Source organism: Archocentrus centrarchus, chromosome 13 (assembly GCF_007364275.1).
Source record: "Archocentrus centrarchus isolate MPI-CPG fArcCen1 chromosome 13, fArcCen1, whole genome shotgun sequence".
Lineage (NCBI taxonomy): Eukaryota > Metazoa > Chordata > Actinopteri > Cichliformes > Cichlidae > Archocentrus > Archocentrus centrarchus.
Genome location: NC_044358.1, coordinates 16,080,231 through 16,105,840, shown reverse-complemented (window position 1 = coordinate 16,105,840; position 25,610 = coordinate 16,080,231). Strand labels below are relative to the sequence as shown.

Genomic DNA, 25,610 nt, shown 5'->3' with positions numbered 1-25,610 from the left:
TTTAAAATTACTTTTGTCAAAAAAATGCTGAAACATCAAAGCACATCCATCCTTCTTGTTGTTGGCAAATCTGTGTTTCATAGATGAAACCTAGGCGGTATTGTTTTTAAGACGAAAAATTATTTTGATTAAAATAAATACATAAAAGCACGTCTGGAATAATTTCATTTTGGTTATGAAAGATTCGATTTCCTCCATCTACGAGCCAGTTCCTTATTTTGGTTACTTGTTTCTTTGTTTTAACAGAGATGAGTCCTAACAACAATTCACCTGCACTCTACCCGTGTACTGCAGTTTTATTGGCATTTGTAGTACACTGTTAAGTTAAGCCCCAAGGCCCACTGTATCCCAGACACCCATATTTTAACACTTGAGATCATTTGTCTGCAGTTCTGCTCGTCTTTGGCGTCGTCTTCCTGCCATACGATGGTTCTTCTCTCTGCACTGTAAACCCAGATTTTGATTCCACTTAAAAATATTGAGCTCATATTACTTAAAATTTCCTAGAATGTGAACATTACTTGTTAATGCTGAGTAGACTGTACTTTTTGATGGTCTATCTTATTGTAATCATGTGTTTGAGTTCAAACAACTTAATATCATCAAGTTTTGCACCTGCTAAAAATCTAGTTTATACCAGCTTTAACAGACTGCATTAACATGCAGCTGCATGGTGGTATGATGGTTAGCACTGCTCACAGGCAGAATGCCATCTAGAAGGTCTGGGTTCAATTCCAGCTTGGCTCCGGCCTCTCGCTGTTTGGAATAGTAGACAGTGTTTTTGTTCACAACGCTCTCTCGTATAGTTTTTTATTGTTCCATGGACAAATTTGTTTTTGAGTTTTATCATGTTTATTTACCAAATTTTAAACAGACACAGTTCAACACTGTAAAAAATATTTGTATTACTGGACACACCCAGGACTCTTGCTGTGTGGAGTTTGTATGTTCTCCCTGTGTCTGTGTGGGTTTCCTCTCACAATACGAAGACATGCAGTTACTGGGGTTAGGTTAATTGGTCTCTCTAATTGCCCACAGGTGTGAATGGTTGTCTGTGTCAGCCCTGCGAAGGCTGGTGACCTGTACGGGGTGTACCCTGCATCTTACTGCCTTGTCAGCTGGGATAGGCTCCAGCCCCCACTACCCCCACACAACCATGAAAAGGATAGGGGGGATTGATCAAAGTCATTTTATTTTTTCATGAACTATAAAAGATAAGTTTGGTCAATTAGAACATGCAATTTAGTTCAACTGGAAATGGAGTTGCTTACTTAACAGGCTGAGTTAAATAAACTGTTTCATTACTTAAAAAATTTAAGGCAATGAGTTACCTTGGTTTTTTTAAGTAGATTCAACTTATCCGGGTTTACGGTGTGACTGTCAGACTCCTGCAGGAATCACCGTTTCTGCAATTTACAAGTGATAAATATTTGTGACAATGTGACATATATGCAGTCTAAATGTCTGTATGACTGAGCGCTGAGCGTAACTAGATCAGTGGCTGTTTTCTACGATGTGAACTGCAGTAATGTTTAGATTAAAATAAAATGACCTTCACTAATCTGTAATTAAGAAAGCATGTCGCCCGATCTTTAAGGGATAAACAAACATCTCCGAGTACCTCCTGAGAAATATTATTTTTATTAATGGTGCTCAGTATTTCTAATTTAAATCCCCACATCTAAGCCTGACATAAATCTCCGCTGAGCTTGAGTGAAAACCCTGAGCAACAAGCTTCCACTATAATCTCATGAGAATGCGGTCCACTTACGTAAGCGGTGAACACAGAAAAGGCCTAAAGGCTGCTACCGTGGAGCTTTCATTAAAGCATGCAAACATCCTGGTTTTAAGAATAATGAAACAACTCTGGATTCACCTTTTAAGACCAACACTGAGCTCGGTGTGCCACATAATTTAAGACTGATTTCTTTGCTCCATTTTCCTCCCCGAACAAAGAGATGATATAAATTTCCTTAAAGCATCACATGGGAGGCAGGTATAGAGGTGACTAAAAGGAGCCGAGGTCAGGAAGTTATTGAAGGTTTTAGTTCACAGCCGCTCCGCAAGGTTTTGTTTTCACAGTGAAACATTTAATTTTGTAAAAATATGAGATAAAGTTTACACAATTTCTGCATTTAGCATTTCGTGCATGCCTCGGTGAATAACTTCTCCGGCAAGTTTAAGTGGCAAAATCTCCTTCACGGGGACAGATGAATGAAACAGATGTACAATTCACTGGAGAGTGCATTACTCTAAATGTGTTTAAAAAAAAAAGGTGCAGGGCAAACGTAAATCAGTTTAGCGTTGAAGTTTCTGATATATGAGATGGAAAGAAAGGTGTAATGTGATCACCTACCAAGAGGATATGAAAATAAAACCTTCTCGCTAGTATCCTTAAGGATACACGCTTGATTTGATAATGTAACATGATGGAGAATTAGAGCCCCCACCCACCCCCCTACAGTGGAAAGGTTCACTTCCCTGAGGTGAACCTCAGGGCGCTTTCCAGAAAAGAGGGATGTAGGTAAAGGGAGAGCATTTGTTAGCTGTGATGCAAAACACACATAAAAATTAAAAACAGAGGCAAATTTCTTAAACAATGGAAGACAAAAGATTGTAAACTTTTGTATGGAGCTTCTGTATGTATAGATAATCAGAGGCGATGAAAGCAGCAGATTCTGCAGCTGTTATGAGGGGTGGTATTTGATACAGGCAGGGGAAAGTTTAAATGAACTGATAACAAAGGAAGTCACAGGGAGGCTCAGGGAACAAACTGATTCATTAGCTGTTTTTAAAAAAAGAACAAATGTGCTGCATTTCTGTAGAATAACAGATGGGAAAGGTGGGGGGGGGGGTTTACATTAAAATAAAATGCTGCATTTTAAAGTGATTAAGCAAAAATATTAAGAAACACAAATGGTAATTTAGTTCCCAGCTCCCAATCCAAGGTGAATTAGCTCAATTGTTTTTGGTTACATTTTAAAAAGTTTAGCACACGGCTTCTGTCACCTGTTTCGAATGTTACCAGCCAATCAAAAGGCCGTTTGTCATCAGTCCCACACACGCTGGCAGTCGGCGGCCTCCTCCGCTCATCTCATTTAGTCGTTTGAATGAAAGTAATGAACAGTATGTTTCCATAACTGCAGTTTTCTGTCATTACACGAGTTTGAATCCTTCCGTCTGTTTTTAGCCTTCATTTAACTTTTTACTTTTACTCTTTGTTTACTTTCATCTTAAGCTGATTGTTGTGTTAAGAACCAAATATCCAGGATCCTCGGTTATACAGCACCATTTTGTTTCCAAGCAGCCAGACTTTCTGAAGGTCTCTCGAAGTTTTTCTTTTGACGTTGTTCTTATACCTGACCATTTTCAGAGGAATGTTTTTTTTGTTTGTTAATCTGCTCAACACTGACCTACAAATCGTTCACCTAACTCAAGGGATGGACCAGTTTTGTATCTACACATAGCAGAAAGCTTAGGAATCAGTTTTAAATTGTATCTTTAGGCATTTTGTTCTTTGTTACTGTTCATCTATCACAAAAACACATCATTTGCTCCCATTTCTTTAGCTGAATCTATGAGAAATGCCAAAGCTGGCACCGTTTGACAGGCATAACATTTTATTTTTGCAATAAGGAGGTGATTCCCAGAGAGCTATTAGCCGAAAACTTGGTATATCTCGGCATGGCGTGCAGCGTGTCCTTAAAAAAATCTGAAGAAACTGGAGAAATAAGAGGACAAAAGAAAAAGTGGAACGCCTAACAGTATCTGAAAGTCATGTCCTTACAAAACGGGGGGGGGGGGGGGGGGGGGGGGACCTGAGAGATACGTCTGCCTCTTCAGCTGAGCCATCTACTGTTTGCCAAAGCCTCAGAAATCGTCTCAGTGGAAGGGCGGTTGTCAAGAAATGTTTGGGTAACATATTGCAGTCAAAGAACAATGATCCCAAACATGCTGCCAACGCAGTACAAGCATACCTACACAGAAAAAACACACAATGAAACACCACCAGTCATTGACTGGCCTCAGTAATATTCAGCCTGGACCTCAACATGTCAGGACCATGGCATCAGCTGCCCAGCATTTTAGAGTTGTTGGACTTGTTGTTGCATTCTCTTTCTTCTTGGTTTATTCAACGTTTATATGTTAATGTTTATCTTTATATTTGCTTCATGTGTTCCTTTAAGTAAATTTAATCTTGTTCTTAGTTCCTGGTTGCTTAAGTTTAGTTCCTCCCTCTTGTGTCAAGTCTCCTGCATTTGGCTCCTTATGTCTGTGTTTAGTTCCCTTACTTCCTGTTTTATTTTGGGAGTTGTGTTTCTTGTACTGTATGCTGCCTTGAGTTTCGCTTCGTGTGTCTCGTCAGTCATGAGTCTGTTCACCTGTGCCTCGTGCTCCCCAACTGTCTCCACTTCACCCTCCTGTGTACACTGCCTCAGTCCCCCTTTGTCCTTCGATGGAGTGTCTGTTCCCCTTGCCCCTGTGGTTTGCATTCCCAGTGTATTTGTCCTTGTAGTTTACAGTGTTTCACCTTTTGGATTTTTGTCATCATTCAATAAACGTCTCGTCCAGGTTCACTCAGCCTGCCTCTATGCATCTGTGTTTGGATCCTCCGCTCAACATTCAGTCTGCATATCCTCCAGACTCTGACACAGCATCACTGAAGCAGTGTGGGATCATCTTGACAGCGAGTGGAACAAAAGCTAGCCAACATCCAAAGAGGAGCTTTGGAATGTCCTTGAAGAAGACCGGAGAACAATTCCTGAACACTACTTAAAGGAACTACAAGAAAGCGGCCAAAGACAGGCTGTGTTGAAGACTAAAGGTGGTCACTAAAGCTTGCTGAATTATACAAATTCTGTTTTTGAATTTTATGCTGCTTTTTATATATAATATGTGTCTATATTTGCATGTTTTAAATTACGGTACTTCTCTCCATTTGTCCAATCAAATTATAAATAAATGAGGGGTGGTTTAAGGCACCAAAATATTTTGTCAGGGTTGGATAAAACACAGCTTTCTTTTATCATTGCCTACGATCAATAATTGCTTTCAGACCCTGCTAGTATGGGATGATTAACAATGTTAACATTGCAGTGGCCAGATAGTAACCAAAGAACGGGAAATGTAACAACACAGCATATAAATATATTAGAAAGGAAAGCGATGGGTAATAGGGAATAATTTGCTCTCTGTTCAGGAACTGCATTAAATGTTCACTTCGAATGACACGTGTTCTCTTAAGACCGCTGCATTTGCACACACGCGACCCTAAAGTGCCGGGCGTTCCACATATAGGAAGAATTCTTAGGATAATAATGAAACGGTTGATTGCTCCCATCCAAACCTGTGAGATTAATTCAGTGTGGTACTGGCATCATTATGAACAACCCAGCGCCTAACAGACCTACTGCTGCTACACTTAACTCGGTGGTGTATAAATTTAGACATCATGCTTGATTTAGATGGAAAACAGTTACTTTAGATCCAGTTTGTCAGTTTTAAGTGAAGCAAAAAAAGGGGAAATAATAGCAAAAGCCTTGTACTGTATACGGCATCATGTCACTGATGGGACTCTCGGGGGCCCACGGTTTTTCACAGGTGATTAAACAGCCTATCAAAGTGTCCTAAACTCTGACTTTCATTTATGTTAATGGTATTGTGCATGTGTGAGTCTGTCTGTGTGAGGCAATAAACTGCAGATTTGCTGAAGGTCTGTGTGTTTTTGGTATAATCAGCTTTATCTAAATACCCTCTCTCACCCATCAGAGGTTATGCATGTGTTCTTTTTCATTTGATGTAAATAATTTAAATCTCACTGTAACTTAAATTCAATAAATGAATAAAAAAAATCTCAGCACATGCAACATCAAGTAAAGAAAATGATCAATTAAAAAAAATAGAGAGTGAATAATTATGACTATCACTACACTGGCTCCAGGTGAAACATGCTCGAGAGGCTTCTTTTCTTTGGAGAGATGTGTTGTAATGTTGAAGTATTAAGCCAATTATTGGAGACGACTAAGAGCTGTGCTCTTTGACTTCATGACAGTATATTGCGAGTGTTGTTGCCATGGTTTCTGTTAATTCATAGCAATAATGCATCAACTAATTTCCCTCTTAAAGCACAGAATTTGAGGGCTATTAATATATTTCAAAGGCCAAAATATGAATGCCATAGAGCATACCTCCTGCTACTTGACACTGGAGGTCAGAATTAGCTATTTTTAATGAAAAAAAAGTAATGTTCCCTCATGAAATGTCACGCCATTACCAGGCAAATCAAAGAGCACCGCGCTCTGTTTACAGGAGGATCGGGTCAGTACTGTTATGCTGTGTGCAGGCACTCTGCTCTGCAAAACATTTCCATTATCATCTTTACTGTAATGCGATTGATAAGAGCAATGACATGAAACACAGAAAAGCAGCTTAATTACTTTCTGAGAACGTGGTGGAGTTATTTGAAATGTGGAATAATAAATGTTTAGCTGCCACTTAGCTTGAATTTCTGCACTACATCAGTTAAGACTCCCTCCTAAAATATCATTTAACAGGTGCCTGTAATTACTTAAGTGATAGAAACAGAAGAGAGGAAAAATATGCAAAGTGATGATAATGATGTGATGAATGCATTATGATTGTGACTAAGTTTTGAATTGCACGTGTCTTTGCATATTATAGTCCAGTCTTAACAATGACGACACAAAATTAATTTCTTAATATGATTGACAAATCTTGTTAAAAAAATAAATAAAAAGACACAGGAAACTGATCAAATATGTATCAACTTTACACCACGTTAACTCTGGTCTTACAGTGAAGAAATGACAGTTTCAGTGTTACTACTGAATGTGAAAATCCCCACTGGAGCCTGTCAATCTGGGATAAATTTGACAAAGCCTTTGTGGAGCTAAGAATATCTTGAAATATTTCCTATTGCTCCTTCTCTGCTGCCATTGGCAAAAAAATGTAAGTAATTCAGCCCAGCGCAGCGTTCGAGAACAATAACTTCTTCTTCTTCTTCTTCTTCTTCTGGGTTTGTTTTTGCACAGAAAACAGAAAAAAAACTGAGCACTAAGAATGTTTTAAAGTCAAACACAGTTACAAAAGTGATCTGTCACACCTGCACTCCGCACACTGGACGAAGCGCTCTGATAAAATGGTTTGGCTTGGTTACATTAAAGACAGAGACGTGAACATCACAGAGTGGTCCATAACTCATTTTATCGTCCCGTCATAATAAGAATGTTGGCTTTCAGTGTCATAATAGAGAGTGGATTATTTTTTATTAATTTAGCTAATAAATGGAAAAGCAATACTGTGTCTCTTCAAAGCTAAAATAGCTGAAAATATTTGTAAGAGGTCAGTTGCTCTGATTAGCCTTAGCATTCATTTTGTCTTCATTAATTCCCTATTTTTTTGTTTGTTTTTTTAATGTTTTTTTTTGTCCATGTCCCACATCACACAAGCAACAGATTAAGAAGAAGGCAGACACTCCAAAAACCAGGTTTAATGTGTTTGTGAGACGGTTTCTGTAGACGTGGCTAATTTTTTTGTTGAATGTGAACATGGATGGGTGCTGATGGCGATGATGAAGAAACACCAATATAGGCCATCCTGAGAGTCACAGAGGTAATCTGCACACAGAAACCCAATTTGCGCCCAATTTATCTGTGCTGAGATAGCTTATCTTTATGGAAAATGGTATGTTAATGTAAGGTGGAAGAGCACACGGAACACACCGGACACACTCTTAAACGCTGAATTCTCCGTACGCAGCTCTGCCTCATCCAAATATCTCAATCAAACCCCTCTCTGAAGCGGACTACGTTCATTTAACGTTCGTTATTTTGTTTACCTGCTCAGGAATCCAGACAGGCTGAGTGAAATACTAAAAAACATGGAGAGCTTTTATTAGCCACATAACATATCCAGATGCAGTCTGCCCGGTAACATCAGGCAGAAAAGTCCGAGCCGAGCTGTGCCACTGTTGCACAAAATTTTAATTATCGTGTTTGGTTGAGGAGGAGGTTACAACATTAATATAAGGTGACCTACAGTTTAGATGATGTCATTCAGGTCCCTCACCTATAAACAGGCGACAGACACAAACAGACGTAAACGCGGGCGTTTGCCAGTTCTGATTTTTCCCTGTCTCAGATTTATTCGCCTGGTTAAATCAGCATCACGACTTGTACAAAGTTACCAATATAACAATATTTGTATGTTACATTGAGTTTTTACATCATAATAAATATTGTGTAAGAGCTATTCTCAAAAATCCAGATGTTCTGGAATATTATGATATTATTATTATTTGTTTGTTTGTGTTAAGAGTTTGACCCTCTCTGTATTTTGTTCTTCTGTTCTCATGGCTAGACATAATATCATGTTATTGTCTTTATATAACCCTCTATTCTGAGACAAACTGTGCACAAGCTATCTGAATTGAATCTTCTGATTATACAATTATTATATGTTTCTGTGCTTATTATTATTCTTTATCAAATATCATTCAGACTGCTGCTGTACTCTGTACTGCTGTTTGACCCCCTTTGCAAAAGCAAATTAAATTCTCACAAAGACGACTTGTTTGTTTCCATCGATTTACTTCAGATTTCGGCAACAGTTTGGTGTCAGAAGTGTGATATGAACTCCATATGATAATAATTAAAAAGCCTAAGCTAAATTTTTTTCAAACTGACTGAAACTAAATTGAATTTGTACAGAAACAATAAAGTCTGGGGCAGATTTTTGCAACAGTGTGGTTTGGTTTATTTCATTTTCTTTTTATTATATTTATTATTCACTTGAGTGTTGATGTTCTGTTGATAAACTAAAAAATCTGAGATACAAAGAATAAATGAACCAAATTGTACCTCAAAATTCTCTTCGTATAGTAGCTGTAGCTGTGGAGCGTACCTTCTGACTGTATACCTGCAGTTCCTCATTGAGTTATATAAACGCTTGAAGCTCAGCATCACAGAACTGGTTGTGTCATCACACAGAAAGCATTTGTGTCCAGGGGGACTACTTCTGCATCCAGTTACCTCCCAAAGTGACTGCTCACTCAGGGCTAGAACCTATGAAACAAGAAAACTCCAGAACTTAGATCTTTTACACGGTGACCCTGAATTCGCAGTATACAAGGCACTTTAACACTGACCACCTAACCACCAGCTCAGTTTCTACATCTCACCATATAGTTTTCTCCCTGACTGCTATTCAAAAAAAAAATTGCAATCAATTTTTCAATACATCTGCCATTTGGCCAGCATGACTGAACTGCAGCCTACACAAAACACAGTTTTCACAAACCTGTGAATGTTAACCGAGTCTTTTTTTCACGGCACAAAAGTCTCCTACAAGCACGCGTCCGATTTGAAAAGTGACTGTCGGCAGCTTTCCGCCGAGAGTCCATATGGTCTCTGTATTTATGAGGTGATGAGGCTTGCTCCTGGGGTTCAGACTGGTCATTATCTGGGAGATGCTACAGCTCCAGTAGTTAAGGTCACCCGGTATACGCCGGATATCCTCACACTCTACCAGAACTGGAGGATACTAAATGTATAATCATCTCCGACTCCATAGAAGCAGGGTCTACACAGACTGACCATTACATGAGCTTATTGTAGAATCAATCCTGGCTTTATATCGTGCTCTTACAGCACAATCCCAAATAATACATCTTCAGTATCATTTTTTTCTAACAGCTAGACAGGCAGGATTCTTATTGGTCTTAAATTTCTGACTGTTAGTGAAACAGATACCTACAAGCCTATGCCAACACATCGAAGATGAGATCATTTTGAGGGAGCCGCGCTGCTGCCTTTGTAAACATTTGTAAAATCCTCACCATTAGACTGTAAATTTGGGTTTATGCATTTCTTTGACTGCAACATTATGTGGAAACTATTTCTAGTGACAAGTAAGATTTTCTAGTCTGACAACAGTCTGGTATCACTTTGAAGGTATAATTGGGAGAAAAAGTGATTTGCGATGTTCAAAGGGGTTCAAAATGACCCTGCTACAACCAGGCACGCTGGGAGCTGTTAAATTCAGATCTCGCACTACAAGGTCATACGCACTCTTTTAAATTAAAGATCTTATAAGTCACCGATGAGAAATTACTGTATGTAATATTTAATCACCGTATACACTTAAAGCCCACTTGCGTATAAATATCAGCAGGTATCGTTAACAAATCAAAACTCTCAGAGAAAATGTGTAATTAATCGAATTGAATGAACTGCAAAGCACACACAATTATTTAATTAAATTAAGCTAATTGTGCCCTTTGTTCTTCATTTCAGTGCACACAGTAAAATCAGCGTAGCATTATGTATAGGCTATTACACAGTGGAATTTGTGTCATTTTAGGTGGTATAATATTTATTATCTAAAATCCTGCAGGTTCCATCTTTTTTAGAAGCCCAGATCAATGATAGACAAATTAGTGAAACGGTGGCTGAATCTCTGTGTTTGACGAGCCCTCCTGCTGCTGTTTGGACCCTGCAGAAATAGTGCAAGTTATATCTGTTATTTAGCAACACAAACACCAAATGGTTTTGTAGGCAAGTGAAAAGAACAGCATTCAATCTCTTCAACACCTGTCATGTTTTCTATATTTTGATAAAGTCCATTAGGAAGCGTTTGCATTAGACCAAACCTTCCCTGATGACTACGGTTTATATGTGGCTGTAATTCAGAAACGAAGGCCTGCTGCAGTGAATTCTGGGCAATTAAAAAGAAGGATTGGCCCTTTTCTTGTAGCTGGGGATAATGTAAACAGATATGCTCGCCTTCAGCTCTGCTGAGCTTTTATACACTCAATTAGGAACTCAGCATCTCCAGTTTTGTGTAAGTAACAGAGACTGCTGTTCTTAAAAATCTAAGGATCTTTTTTAATGTCTCGTACAATTTGCAGTCTCCTCTGTCCATGTTAATCCAGTTTCAGGAGAACTCATACTTGACAAAATGCAGTGTGACTGATTAATGTGCTTTGCCATCTGCATGAAGCTTATGGATGTACACTTATAGTCTTTTTGGCTGTACACTTGAAAGGCACCATTGCCAAAATATGCAAAACAAACCTAAGATAAAAGTAGAATGTCAATCAGAGAGCACATTCTCCAAGAAGACTCACACCCTACGGAGCGCTGCACCAAAGGTTAGAAGCTGCTCCCATGATCCACCACTCCACCAAAGTTTTGTGAAATTTGGCTCTGCAGTTTTTGCATAACGTTTGTCACAAAATAAACAAACAAACAAGCAGTTCTGAAAACAATTTTACATCTTTTACATCATTATTGGTGTGTCTTTTATATTGTTCTGTCCTATGTCTGTGCTTGTTGCTGTGATTGATGTGTTGCACAGCACTTTGGCCAGCCATGTTGTTGTTTTTAAGGCGCTTATAAATAAGTTGGTATGGTATGGTATGGTATGGTATGGTATGGTATGGTATGGTATGGTATGGTATGGTATGGTATCTTCAGCTCTTCCCTTGCCGGGGGAATGATTGTGCTTCAGTGTCACTTCAGCAAACTGCTCCGGAAATGCTTGGTGTGAACACCTTCGGAATGTCTCACTCAGATGCTTACACTGTTTCCATGTAATATGCAATTTTGCTAACTGGCTTTACTTATTGTCCCACTCTTCTCAATGCTGCAAACTCACCAAATATTAATTAGTTTCCTGCCAAATGTTAAGACAGCATTCCTCAGATCAAACTGGAGTAAATCTCTGAAACACCAGTATGCTACGCTGTGCTTCTTGTAATGGTTTAACCTTCATAACTGCAGTAATGCCTTTTTTTCCAGTCACAAGAGGTGAAGGAAATAGCAGATCTGCACAATGACACTTCTCTCTGCCTTTTGCAGTCTGCCTTCCTGCTTCACACCTTCTCTTCCTTTCCCCTTCTTGCTCTCAGCTTAGCAGCTTTAAGGCTTTTTTCCCCAGCAAAGCATGCTCTCTGGCTCTGAGCACTGGCATCTCTTGCATCGGTATGCAGCTGCCGTATACACTGCTGATCCCTCTTTATGAGGACATGAGTTTCAGTGCTTTTATCCCCCACCTTCACTTGCAAATATGCCTGCATTCAGTATCTACACTTCAGCTTTAGAGACCTGTGGGAAGCTTTTAAAGAGGAAGTCAATAAAAGGGTATAAACATGCATGAGCTTAACTTTGTGCTTGTGGTGTCTTTATTCTAAAGTTAGATTTTTTTTTTTTGGGATAGCATCTCACTCATGCAGTTTCTAAAACAAAATCAGTTCTCGGTTCTTTCACTGAAGCAGAACTAGATTTTTTTAAATTACCGTTCTTGTCATTATTAAGGGAACATTTCAATTAAAGTGATGCTCAGTTTCAAAATAATTAAGAGAATTATGATAAGCATTATTTTTTTAATCATTTTGACATGTTTACTCTAAATCTGACGTTGTTGGTTGCTGTTCGTGTAAACATTATCAGATCTGGTTAACATGTAACGATGTACAATTCAACAGTCCTATACAGCATGGTGTGGTGAGCTTATAAAACATACATTTTGAACAAGTGTATACTTTAATTACTAAGACCTGAAGAGATTCATTTACTAGAACAAATGTTTGATGTGTCATGTGCTAATACTGTTTGCTTTGTCTTAATACAAATAAAGAACTTGATGTAACCAACAGATGCAGCAATGAGCTTAAAAAGTGTGCAAATGTATGTTGCACGTTTAACTGTCTTCAGGCAGTTAATTCAGCAGGGATTAGTCTGCACATAAGTACTTGCAAGTTTGCTAATAAAATAAGAAAATAACCAGGTTAGACTGGTGCTGTTTTCTGGATGCTCTCGGGCACAAAAGCAGCCTCGTTGCTTATTTTGCATTAATAAACACACCGGGGACAAAGAATAAAACCCAGAGCACACGGGAAAATGTCATGAAATATCTCCTGACATGAACACATTTCTAATTAAAATCTTCTTTGTTGGTTTTAACAGTGTGTGCACTCCTTACATTGCTATCTTTTTCTCAGCTGCCTGCAAGTTTCCTCACAAACACATATGAACCTAGAAAGGACTGGAGACACCGAATTTCCCCGTGACATAAATCTTCTCAGTCAGCACAGGATAGCCTCTATGATGGACAGGTGACCTGCCATGCGCACCTGTCTGTATTCAGCGAAAATGTATGCTCGGATAGTCTGCAGCTCCTGAGAGGGATTCAGGGAGCTGAGAATATGAATGGTTTTCATTTCTGTCCTGACAAATGGTTACGAGCCTGTCGCACAAGTCAACAGTCTGTTCTTAGCAGGTTTGCCATTTCATCTTTATTTATTTTCAGTGTCTTTAATTTTGTACTGTGCACAAACTGTATCGAATCACGAAGCCATAAAATGCAAAACACTATCCTGGAATAAATAACTACATTTGCCATAATTTGCTGCTTACACGTGTATTACTTGTGAGTTGTATTCCAGCGAGCTATCAAATTTCCAAAGATAGTGCCACAGAGCCTCCTTTATCTGGAGCTCAGACGTCCAGCCCGACTGCTCGACTGAGGGGCCTTTATGAGCTCAGCAGCCCAGCGATGCAAAATTCTATTGGCGGTGTGCAGGTGATGGGCTCTCTGGATTAATGCACTAAAATAGAAACATTAAATCCTCAGAGTAAAGTGAGCACTGTTACTCTGAGTGTTTGGGCATGTCTCAACTTCACACTGTCCAAAAAAAATATATATATTTTTCAAGCGATGTTGGAAAGCAAGGTGCTTACAGTTGCAAGATGAAATGATTAGAAGATTAACTGCCTCATCCACTGAAAGAAATTAAAGCTGCCGCTATCTTAATAAGTAATAGATTCAGCTATTTTAAAGGGGAAAAAGCAAAACATGCAGTAGTTATGCACCGTTGTAGAGTGGATATCCTTCTGTGTGCTATTGATCCAACAGATCAAATAATCTGAAGATATTATGTTACTTTTTTTTTTTTTTTACACTAGTTAAAACAGTCACTATCAAAGCAAATGAAAACAGACGTATGTTTTCCACATCCGAACAGAATCAATTTATCAGCAAAGTGATACACAAACTCATTACAACAACCGACCTAATACTTTCACACAAAACATATTATCCCTCATAAATTACCAACATTTGCCACTTCATTGTGCATTCTCTAAAGCTTGTCAACAGCCGCCTACGCACTGAAAACTTATCTCACTTCCTTGAGATCAAAACTTTGTACAAAATAAACCAGAGAAGAGAAAAGCCCTTGTGCACTAAACACGCATATCAATAGTCATATCTGGATAAAATTTGCACAGCACTCTCAACAAAAGGCTCCACAGCTTGTTGTCCCCATTGTTTGTACACTCCAAAAAGACCCTGACATAACTCAAAACAAGCGTGGTCACTCCTGGTCAGGCTGCCAGGTGTTCGGCTGCAGTGCCGTACCTCAGGCAGTCCATCATTCTCTTTGGAAGCCTCCCAAACATTCACAGCAGAAGCAGAGAGGGACATTTATCACAGAAAACACACAATTATGCTCACAATATTTTATGGTCAACATTGTACATTAAACACAACATCAGAAGTGAAAGGTTTTCGACTACGCTTGTTAAAGGACAACAGAATAAACGTTAACATGACTTCTTGGTAGAACAGCATCCACTGTCGAAGGAAAAAAACGGACTAAAACAGATTATTTGCCTGTTCGGTCACACGGCGGTCATCTCTGAACAAAAAAAATATTAACTTTGTTCATCGAGACTGCAGCAAAAGGAGAAAAGCGAGATCATCACACAGGGTAAATGAGATTCACAGGCTCATCCATAGTCGGGCACAAAGCCCACTTCAACAGAGATGAGGGCCAAGAGAGATTGATAAAGGTCAACACTGCAAACTGGCATAAAATGAAGTATAGGCTTCATTTCAGGCACAATACGAAAATGTAGGGAGTGCATAAACCTCTTGGAGAACAGACGCCTACCAGCTTCCCAACAGAAACTCATTCATCAAGAGAAATAAAAAATTAACAGTTTTATTATATTTTTTTAAAGATTTTATTCAAGTCTGAAAGATTTTTTTTTTTAGACTGTTTCCTTTTTCTCTGAAAACTGAACGTGTAGTTCACCATTAAAGAGTTACAGAGCCTCCAGGTGCTGCAGAAAGGTATTAAATAAAGGCTCAATTCTGCTGTTTGTTAAGGACATTTAAACCTTTAAAAAAGGTACACATCATTACAACTGAATCCCATATTAGATCTTTAGAATATTAATAATGAAAACATTATATTTGTTAAGATATAATGACTTAGGCCCTGAATATTTTGCTGTTGTATAAAAAGTCTGGAATCTCATTTTTTCTATTATTTGTTTGATAGTTAGTGTGAATTCTGGGGTCAGCACCATCATCCGCACTGCAAACTTCTAGCTATTGTGTTCTAATACCATAATATATTTTCCTATCCCAGCTTGAGTTATGATGACATAACACTTCACATGCTCTCTGGGTCCCAGCTTCAGCATCCGTCTGAAATAGCAGGAATAAATGTAAATTCTCTTTTATATCGGATCCTTATATCCTTTTAGATGTGCGAACACGGGCACCTCTTCAGGAGCCCGCGACTGATGTAAGCACTGCTTTCACCACTTTTCAGTGTGACCAATTGTGGCATTAGACTTATCGCGAGGATCTTGGAACAGGCTTCACGGCAAGTCGAAAAATCTCTTAACCTTTTTCGCTTAAATACGGGTCAAAATAATCTTTAATGGTGTAATTGCCCTTTCAGTCTATCAGCTTCATTGCTGAGCTTATACCCACTCAGAGGGGGCACGGCGTGTAAAAGTGCTATGACAAAGAGCTTGGCAAAGAGAGACTGACAGCACGCAGAATATAGTTGAGGCAGTGAGCTGCTAATCTTAAAGCCCCTTCCCCACTTGTCTGAGCACATTTGCCTCTGGCTTGAGGCTTATCCCTACAGATGTATATCTGTCAACAGAAAGCAAGCGGGGCAGCAGTGGCTCGTTTGGAGCACATTTGTCCCCTTTACTGGATTACCATTTGCAGTGGCATAAAGCACAGCATCAGAGCCAACACTTGGCAGCTGGGAGACAATCTGCAGGGATAAGCTAACCCTCAGTAGCGGTGAACGGGTATCCGTGAATGTAAACCACCTTCCTCTGCCATACCTCGCCTTCAGCTCAGCCAGCTTATTCCTGCTGACTGATTATTCCAACCCACAGGAGATGCGCCCATGCATACACTCACAGGCTCCCTGTGTCTGACATTTGGGGTTTACTTTCGCTTGTGTCCAATATGTATTTTTTTTTTTCAAGAGATTTTAAATACACTTCAATCCGTGTTGGAACAAAACTCCATTTTCAGAAAAAAATGGGGGGGGTGTCAACTGCCATCCTGTATTATACTCAAAATGACAGCATGCAGTACAGTTATTGATATCTATGCACACTGTTGCAATCAAACCTTCTAACAGAAGAAATAACCACACTCCTCACAGCACAGGACACAATACTGTTGCCTGATAGATAAACCATAGACTGTATGTATATAAAGAGCCATCATAATATTTACACACACACACACACACACACACACACACACACACCCCGCCCCCAGTGGTAAGTGAAGTCATCATGAGCATCTCCTACAGTGTTACAGCACCTTTGCAGCTCTATTGTAGCTCCAGCCTAAAGCCCACCCTGATTCGTCTCCTATTTGACTCAAACTGGGAGCATAATTTACAAAACAAATGGTATGTTTTATTAAATAAGATTTGCAACAATAGTGAATGACAGCACATAAGCATGTTCCTATAACTGGACTTCTTTCAGCAACCAGAGGAGGCGCCACCTGCTGGCCATTTGAAAGAAGGCTTCACTTTTGAGACCTGGAGGCTCTGTTTATCTTTGATATACAGTCTATGACTGAAAAACAGATATGTCTGATGTTTGGAAAAATGTCACCAATTATAACAAATAATCACAGAAACCACCCATTTTTTTTCAAGAGCTCTGGTTCCAGAATCCTTTTCTCTTCCATTTTATCCTTCTCAGGGTTGTGGGGGGGCTGGAGCCTATCCCAGCTGTCATAGGGCGAGAGGCAGGGTGTACCCTTGCCAGCCTGTCGCAGGCCTAACACAGAGAGACAGACGACCATTCATACCTATGGGCAATTTAAAATCACCAATCAACCTAACCCCAGTAACTGCATGTCTTTGGATTGTGGGAGGAAACTGGAGTAAACCCACGCAGACACGGGGAGAACGTGCAAACTGCACACAGAAAGGCCCCAGCCAAGGTGGAATCAAACCTGGGACTTTCTTGCTGTGATGCAGCAGTGCTAACCACCATGCCACTGTGCTGCCAGCTGTTCTTTTTCTCCATTCAGAAAACCTTCAGATACAGATTCTGATTTCTACAGGAGCTCATCCCATCGTTTCACAATGTTGTAGCTCGTAGTACAGTAGGTCTACTTTTTGACGGTTACAATATCAATACTTATAATCAAAATCCCCGTGGAGAATATAAATGTTGATCTTTACTTCCAGAATCTCACTGTTGCACATTGTTCACAAATAAGAAACATTTACTATTCACAACACAGATCTGAACCCTCCTCTTTCTCTTACACCAACAGTTTAAAAAGCTATCAAAGACTTTTCAAAGCACTTCTGCATTTTTAATGAACAGCCTCAATTCCCTCACTAATCAGGGGGAAAAAAATTTTCCTGTACATGATGGAATTATTCATCCTCAACCACCTTGTCTCATTTTATCTGTAGTTTTGATATCTGTCATTTTAAATGCATGAAAAAAAAAAGAACCACTTTGGTTTATTTTCTGCTTTGCCCTCATTAAGCCCCCCAACCCAATTCTCATCTCCCATCACACAGACACACACGCGATGGTCAAACACACACCCACGTCACCTGGAGGGTGTACTTGCCAAAATGTCTTACATGATAAGAAATGATGAAAGACTCGGTGCTCAAACAAAAGAAAAGTTCCCTTGGTGGTATGGGAGCTTTTTAGGCTCCGTATGAAGGGAAGTGATGAAACACTTGAGAAGGAGGAATGTCAGACCAAACCAGAGAAGCTGTGGCCCACAAAGAAATGTGAAGATCATAAAACGTACAGTACATCTATGACCCAACCAGCCCACGGGTCTGCAGAGCGGCTCAGTACGGCTACACCACATGGCTAATTAGCATTACTAGCCTGCCTGCCATCTTACCTGCCTCAGACAACTCTGGCTTTATTTGCTGTCCTTGTGGAATAAATAGTGATAGTGTAGTGACGCGCCATCATCTCACTGAGTGACGCAGGTTAACACCAGCACATGGCAACAACATCATCATCATCACACGCAGAGCAGCAGCACAAAGCAGGCCACCTGATAAAGAGCAGGCCATTTAACATATTCTGCCAAAGAAGAAGTTTAAATGTTACAGCAGTCTATAGGCTGCAGTTATAAATGAGTCCAGCTATGAATTTAAGCAAATTCTCATAGTGCAGTTGTCCTTAGAAGGATGAGTCTGCATGAAATAACTCTCAGCATTACAGAGCATGAACAGAGCTGCTGAGGCTGAAGTCGTCTATAGAATCACTGCAGTGTGTGATGCGGAGCGCTGCAATTTAACTGTCGATTAGGCTGTGATCACACAGAAAATGCTCCAGCTTATTGCCTACACTAAGGAGGTTATGCCTCCAGTCCCATTTGTTTGTTTGTCTGTTAGCGAGAGTGATATCTCAAAATTTGTTGATAGAAATTTGTTAAATGGGTAAGCAGTGACCTAGTAAACCAGGTTTCTCTGTACTGGTATATCAGATAGAGAATTCTTTAAATATCTGCTACAAACGACTTTCAAAATAATTCCTGGCACATGCATCCTGTAATTGCCCACCCATATATATATATATATATATATATATATATATATATATATATATATATATATATATATATATATGCACACACAGCCTGATATGTGTTCTGTGTTTTGTACCTGCGTTGGTTTCATTTGTTGCTCGATTTCTCCACAAAGAAACAACTTTATGTTCCGGAGTCCTGGAGCACCGGCCTGGGCATTGCATGCATCTGAACCCAAGTCTCATAACATAAATATTTAAGAAGCCCTTGAAGTGGGCACTGTCAGAGCTCTTGGATAAGATGGTAAAACTGCCCGTGCCCTATTCTCTGTTCATTACCCCAAATCTGATGCAAAGTGGGCTGTGTTCCAGCTGTCTACTTTTACTTTCACAGTTATTAACAGTGTTGTGTTTGATAGTTTACAAGAGTTGAATTACACCTTTGGAGCTCTTGAGTGCCAATTTTAAAGAATATATAGATGCAAACAGGAAAGCATCATTTTGTTTGCAGTTCTCTGAAATTACCAAGAACAGAAATTAGAATACAACAAACTACTTTGTCTCCTATGTCCTTTAAAAAAAAAAGAGAGAGAGACTCCATTAATTTGGTCCTGTCTCCTAAAAGTCAGGTTCCCATATATGAAAACAACATTCTTAATTTAATTTTGGAGGAGACATATTTTCCCGGAAAGGCAGCAACACTATGCCTTTCTACTGGAAATTAGCAGCATGCAGTCTTCAAACTGAGCATTCAATCAATTTGTTCCTACTGTCTAAAAGTAAGTGCTTCCATAATAGGTCCATGTAAACTTTAAAAGAGAGGGAAAAGTCAGCATTTAGGAGACTGTGATACAAACACAGCCAATTTCTGACTAGGAGACGGGAGAATAAGACTTCTGAAGTTTCATTTTCTTACTGTGAAGTATACACAGAGGAACCTCTTGTTTAGAGTTGGTTTGGGTAAAAAGTACACCCTTTTATAACTTCTAGCATTTTGTCAGATACCTGGATCCTATCCATAATTTTTTAAAGGTGAGACACCTTACATGGTTGCTAGAAGCTGCCTAACTTTAAAGCATATAGGCTGTAAGGACAGATTGCATAAACTACCTATGGAATCATTTTCTGGGGGGGAGCGGTTTTCAGTGTGGGGAAGCTTCTTTGAGTTGCTCCCTTATTCACAACAGCAGCAGATGGATCCACATGTTTGATTTGGCAGATTTTTTTACACCAGATGCCCTTCCAGGGATTCGTGCATCCTCCTGGTCTCAAACCAAGGAACTTTCAGGTGTTGGGCAACTCTGTTAACCACTACACTACGGAGTGATGCATCATAGAAACAAGCATTAAAAATCTGCAAAGTCCACACTGAGAGTAGGAGGCTGGGATGGCAGCATAAATCAAATACCGGTGTGTCACCATGTTTCCAACCACTGCTACGACAGACTCAAAACTACTCGGCTTGTTTAGAAAGATGTCCCGGTTTGGGTTCAGATAGATGCTCGGGGGAGAGACCTGAATGACTAGTTGAGCAAATCCATAATGGTGTCCGCTGTGTAAACAAACCAGCATCAGCCTACAATACTGCAATATTCGAATTTTGACTATTGGCACAGTATTGCCCTAAAATGTACTCATAATTTGCATCTGACATTTACAGCATCAGTGCAGGCTCACGCCAGCTACCAGCAGTTTTCCACGTATCCCATTATCACATCCTGCTTTTCCAAAGCATACCAGAGGTTTTTAGACTGTGTGCTCGCTTTCTAGCAACCAATTATTTTTTATTCATTTCAATATAGGTTTAAATTTATTCTGCAAAAAACATGAAATATGCTTAAGAAATTAAATCTGGGACACTGACTTTTACGTCCACGTGTTTGTTCTTGTGGAGTAAGGATCTGTGAGCCGGGAATATGCGGGAAAACTCTTCCGTTCAAAGTCACTGAACTCTTTTTCACCTCTTTTTAAACAGATTTGGATTTTCACATGAATTTTAAACATAGCTTATAACTGCAATGCTTTTCTGGGGGAAAACTCTCAGACTGAATGCACCATTAAAGGAAGGTTTTCCCACTGGTTGATGGTCCAATACCAGGAGACATTTAAAAAAAAAAAAAAAAAAAATCGTGTATCAGCAAGTTCATTTCCAAACTGCACTGACTTGAGCTGATGTAACACTACATAGTTTATAATTAATGGACGGCAGAGCATGCTAAATCACGCATGGTCACTTAACTCCAGTTCCTCTTCAGTGGGGTCACGTCTTAAGGCAACATGGCGGGAGTTGGAAATGGCGGTGTGATTAGATCACAGCTGTACACACCTCATAATGGAATTTCAATTTCCACAGCTCAGTGCGATCAGGTAAAAGTGTGGGCAGGAAATGACAGCGGGAATAACATAAAGCAACATGCATCAAGGCAAATCAAACATTTAAAAGATACATTTCAAAGTCAGTCTTAAAGATTTATCACCATCAGGCTGCCAAGCGTAACAGAGACCTGACTGTGCATTTTATTGGACACATAACAGTCTGACATGGACAAAAACTCCTTGACGGGAAGGAAGAGGTCGTGTCCCTAACAGAATCAGATATTGGAAAAACTGATTCATTTGCGAACTGATCTTTAATGTCATGGTGTAATGTGCAAGTAAGCGTGACATCTGTACTGCTGTTTAAAGGTGCCCTAATGATTTGATGGGCTGTGCTGGTTCTGAGAGCAGCATCCTTGATAAGGGTCCTCAGTGAAGTCACTCAGACATACAGAAACTAAACCACAGGCTGAGTTAATGTAATGAGGATGATCATGGGTCGTTCTGCTTGTTATTATCAGCACAGTGTACTGAATCAGCACTGACGATGTCATCAATGTCATGTGGGACAACGTGTTATTAAACTGGGGAAGACGGGGATACAACTGCTTAGATGTGGTAGTTTCTCATATGAAGCCCCTTGACAGCATCCTCCCCCCACCCACCCCTTCCGGTAGGCGTTATGCGCACTTGTCGCCTATAGGGCGGTGGCTGCGCAAGCATGTCCAAGAGCGGGACAGTCTGTGGGGAGTTGGGGGCTTGTCATGAGGCCACAACGATCCCTGGCTGCAGAGAAGCATCACGCATGCAGCCTCACCTGCGTCCCCAGCCGCCCAACTCTGAATGAGTGACTACATAGTCTGCACGGCCAGTGCCTACATGCATACAAGCACTCCTTGAGAATGCCTCCTAACACACACACACACACACACACACACACACACAAGCACACACACACAAACACACACGCAGACACTATTCTGCCTACATTTAACACAGTGCGCACCCTGAAACAAACGCTGAACTGAAATGCAGCCTTGTCACCTTTATGAATGACTAAAAACGCCCCTAAGAAACACGGTGGTGTGACTTTAGCATGATCCACTCAATGACACCGGACTCAGAGCAAAGAAGACGAAGACCCACGCCACCGGCTACTGTAACCTTTTTTTGTGTGTCTTGCTCCGTCAGTTTGGGGGGGGGGGGGGGGGGGGGGGTGCATCTAAACGGATGAACCGAGCGACAATGGACGGCAGCAGCCGACTCATCCGCAGCCTGATGTTTTATTTGTCACTTAATCCCAGAGGCACTGCCATATCTAAGTTGTCTCCGATGCAAAAACTTGTACAGCCGCATTCTGCTTTTCATTGCGCCGCACAATTCAACTTCCAGGCATTCCAGCACACTCGGATCTGACGGCGAGCAACGACGGGCTTGTCCTGCGCCTAAAACTGCTGCGCGGACACATCATTTCAGAGGAAAATCAACTCACTCTGCATCCAACACTTGCACTCACGTGTGACACGGTCACATATGATCTTTACACTTCCCGCACCCGCCGCCTCCCCGCACACCACGCCCGTCTATACGGCAACAATCCGGTGCTCACCTTTAAAGACGCTCGCGCAGAGGCTGTAAAGGATGAAGATCAAGTACTGCTTGACAATCATATTCTTCTCTTTTCCTTCACAGTTTTACGTCAACACTCCACTCGCGTTTGAATCTTTCTTTAAATTCTGTCTTTGTCTCTTCTCTTGTCAAGACGGACTTATCCAGGTGAACGGCGCAGTTTCTGACTGACCGGAGTTACATTGATGAACTCTTGGCGTTTTCAGAGTCCCTGTGTATTTTCGCAGATCAGGGGGCAGTGATCACTGTAGTGTAGCAGGACGGCAGAGATGCTCGTCGGCAAAGTGCAGATCCTGCCTCCCTTTATTGCCTTTCTCTTTGACTCGCTGCAGAGAGCAAGAGTCCCGCCCACGCTTTTTGACTAATGAAGACGCTTCACCAATGGAGAACACCTAGAAATAGTTGTGATCTCTGGTAAACTGTCAAAACACTTACACCGAGTAACACAGCTGCTTTGATACATCCGTTTCGAGAAGGGACCTGAGCAATCATGTGACGAGGTTTTGTTCAGGTGCGTCATTTTGAAAATGCCAAAGCAGAACAATAGGCCTCTGCGAGAGGCTGCTGATAATTTAGACGTGGAAAAATAAAAAAAAAAAACCTATAAGGAAGCAGTGCTGGCCACCGCAGAGCCTCTATAAGGCTCTTAAGTTGAGGATCCTTGCTCTGTGATTAGTGTCAGTAGACTGAACTGCAAGAGTGCAGAAACCACCGTGCCAGTGATTTAATGTATTAAAATATGCTCACAGCAAGCAGAGTTAATTTAACAATTTTAGACGGTTCTAAACACCAACCCTAGAGCCATAAAAGTTATATGAGACAAACAAGCCTGTAGTCAGTACCAGAGAACCTGAAATAATTGCCACTGCAAAATCAACACATAATGCCGTTTGAAATTTTTTACAATGTAAAGAGCAGCACGTCACAATAACAGAAGGACCTGCGCCATGTGGTGTAAAAAAAAAAATGCCTTTGCTGTCGCAGAGGTTGTGACCTGGCGTCTGTGTGCACGCGCGCACGCAGCGCACAGGCACGCGGGAGGTTAATGGGCACCCGGACATCCCTCTTCCTTCAAAGGTTCCTGTGAGTGGTGCAGAGAAATGAGTGTGACCATCCCTAAAGACAGAGGTGTGAGGAAACGGCAGCTCCAGCCAGGGATCGTTTTCTAAGCCGATGGCGAGGATTTTACACATGGTTTAACATGCTGCCGGGCGAATTTGGTTCAATTTTGCACAGTGCTCCTCTACGCCACTCCCACTTCAAATCAAATTGCTGACCTGGCTGTACCACCTGAGAAAAGCTGTGGTGCTAAGAAATGCTGCCCATGCTTTTAACCCATTTGATTTTCTCTCAGTATGAATAACTGGAAATGACACACGAAGCCCTAACGCTCTTTGTCTAAACAGTCGGTCGGATCACTCATTTTTTATTGCAAACAAGAAGTTAATGCAGTGTTTTCCAGATTATTTCCAGATTTCATTCTGAATGGTTCGAATGGGGAGGCTTTACTTCTGCGGGTTCTCGTGTAGTTTTGTATGCTGATGCTTTTAGCCTTTTAACTTAGAGCCATTCACATCTCTAATCCCTGTGGAACCACTGATGCCTTTCTGAACTGTAAACCTTGAAGGACTGAGTGCTCTTGTGTGACATGCATTCTCTGTACAACGCACTTATAATTCAGAGCAGAACTATACAATTACCATGAGGATGGTGGTAAAGAATCAATCCCACGAGTCCTGAAGGTCAATTCCTCGTCATTTCATTAGATCCTTGAGCGTAGAATTCTACTCATGCACCTTTACAACAGCAAGGATTTATTGACCATGTGAGTTCAGCAGAAAAGCACACAGTGCTGACACAGATCTGTAATGCAGAGGAGCATGCTCCCCTTTGTATTTATCTCCCGGGCATTATATTGCATACCATTCTTTGATTTGTATCATTTAAAATGCCCAGTTGTGTTTGCACCACCAGATTTAACAAGGTCAAGAGCTGCACTTGAGAATTCCAGGTGTGTGTTATGACACGACACACTTTTCTTTTTCTTTTTCTTTATTTATTTAATGTTCAAGTCGGCAAAGTCCACCAGAGATATTAAAACCAGGGAGAAGAAAGTTTAGGTCAAGATGAATTACAATATTTGCACGAACCCGCCCCTGACAGCGCTGATCTCACTGATCGAAAGGCAGCCAATCCCGATGCAGCACGCACAATCAATTTCAGTGAGGATGTGAATGACAGAAGTCATAAAGCCCTGAATGCTTTATCTGAATGATGAAGTGCTGAATGCAGGATCAGGACGTGGACTGTGTAAGTGTTTTTGCCACTAAAGAAATAAAGCCTGCAGAACAGAATGGTGATAAAATATTTAAAATTCGTGATGCAGTTTTGGATATCAAATTTCATAATCCAGTGTAGCAGACATATATTTTTACCCTATCAGTGCACCTCGGGGAAATAACAGCTGTTCTCTCATGCTTTGCAAAGCTCGAACTTTAAAAAATGGCCTACAATGAAAGCTTTATGTTCTTTGTGCCTTTTTCTCATTCCTGTAAGAACATTTGCTGTTGATGTGCTGGTGGGAAGACAATTCCATCTGTTTATTGCCTTATTGATAGGACACAGGGAGCAGATACATTACTGGATACATTAATGTGTTTTCTGCACCAGGCAAACAACATGCGAGTGAGCGCTGAAATTTTCAGCATGTGCAGCAAAATTAGAACAATTAACCATTCAAATGTCTTGTCTTAGGATGTGCATTATAGTGTGATTGTTATTCTGATTACC

The 25,610-nt window shown here is 40.5% G+C and overlaps 1 protein-coding gene across 3 annotated transcripts in view; it reads right to left on the bottom strand.

Moving 5' to 3' along the window:
* The window catches only part of cadm2b (cell adhesion molecule 2b), a 148,889-nt gene extending 125,838 nt beyond the window's left edge, over nt 1-23,051 (bottom strand). For all 3 annotated transcript variants that reach the window (XM_030744537.1, XM_030744538.1, XM_030744539.1), the window contains exon 1: nt 22,801-23,051. In XM_030744537.1, the coding sequence (XP_030600397.1) occupies nt 22,801-22,861 (61 nt within the window). In that variant the 5' untranslated portion in view covers nt 22,862-23,051. The remainder of the gene's footprint in view (nt 1-22,800) is intronic.
* Nucleotides 23,052-25,610: the final 2,559 nt, after the last annotated feature.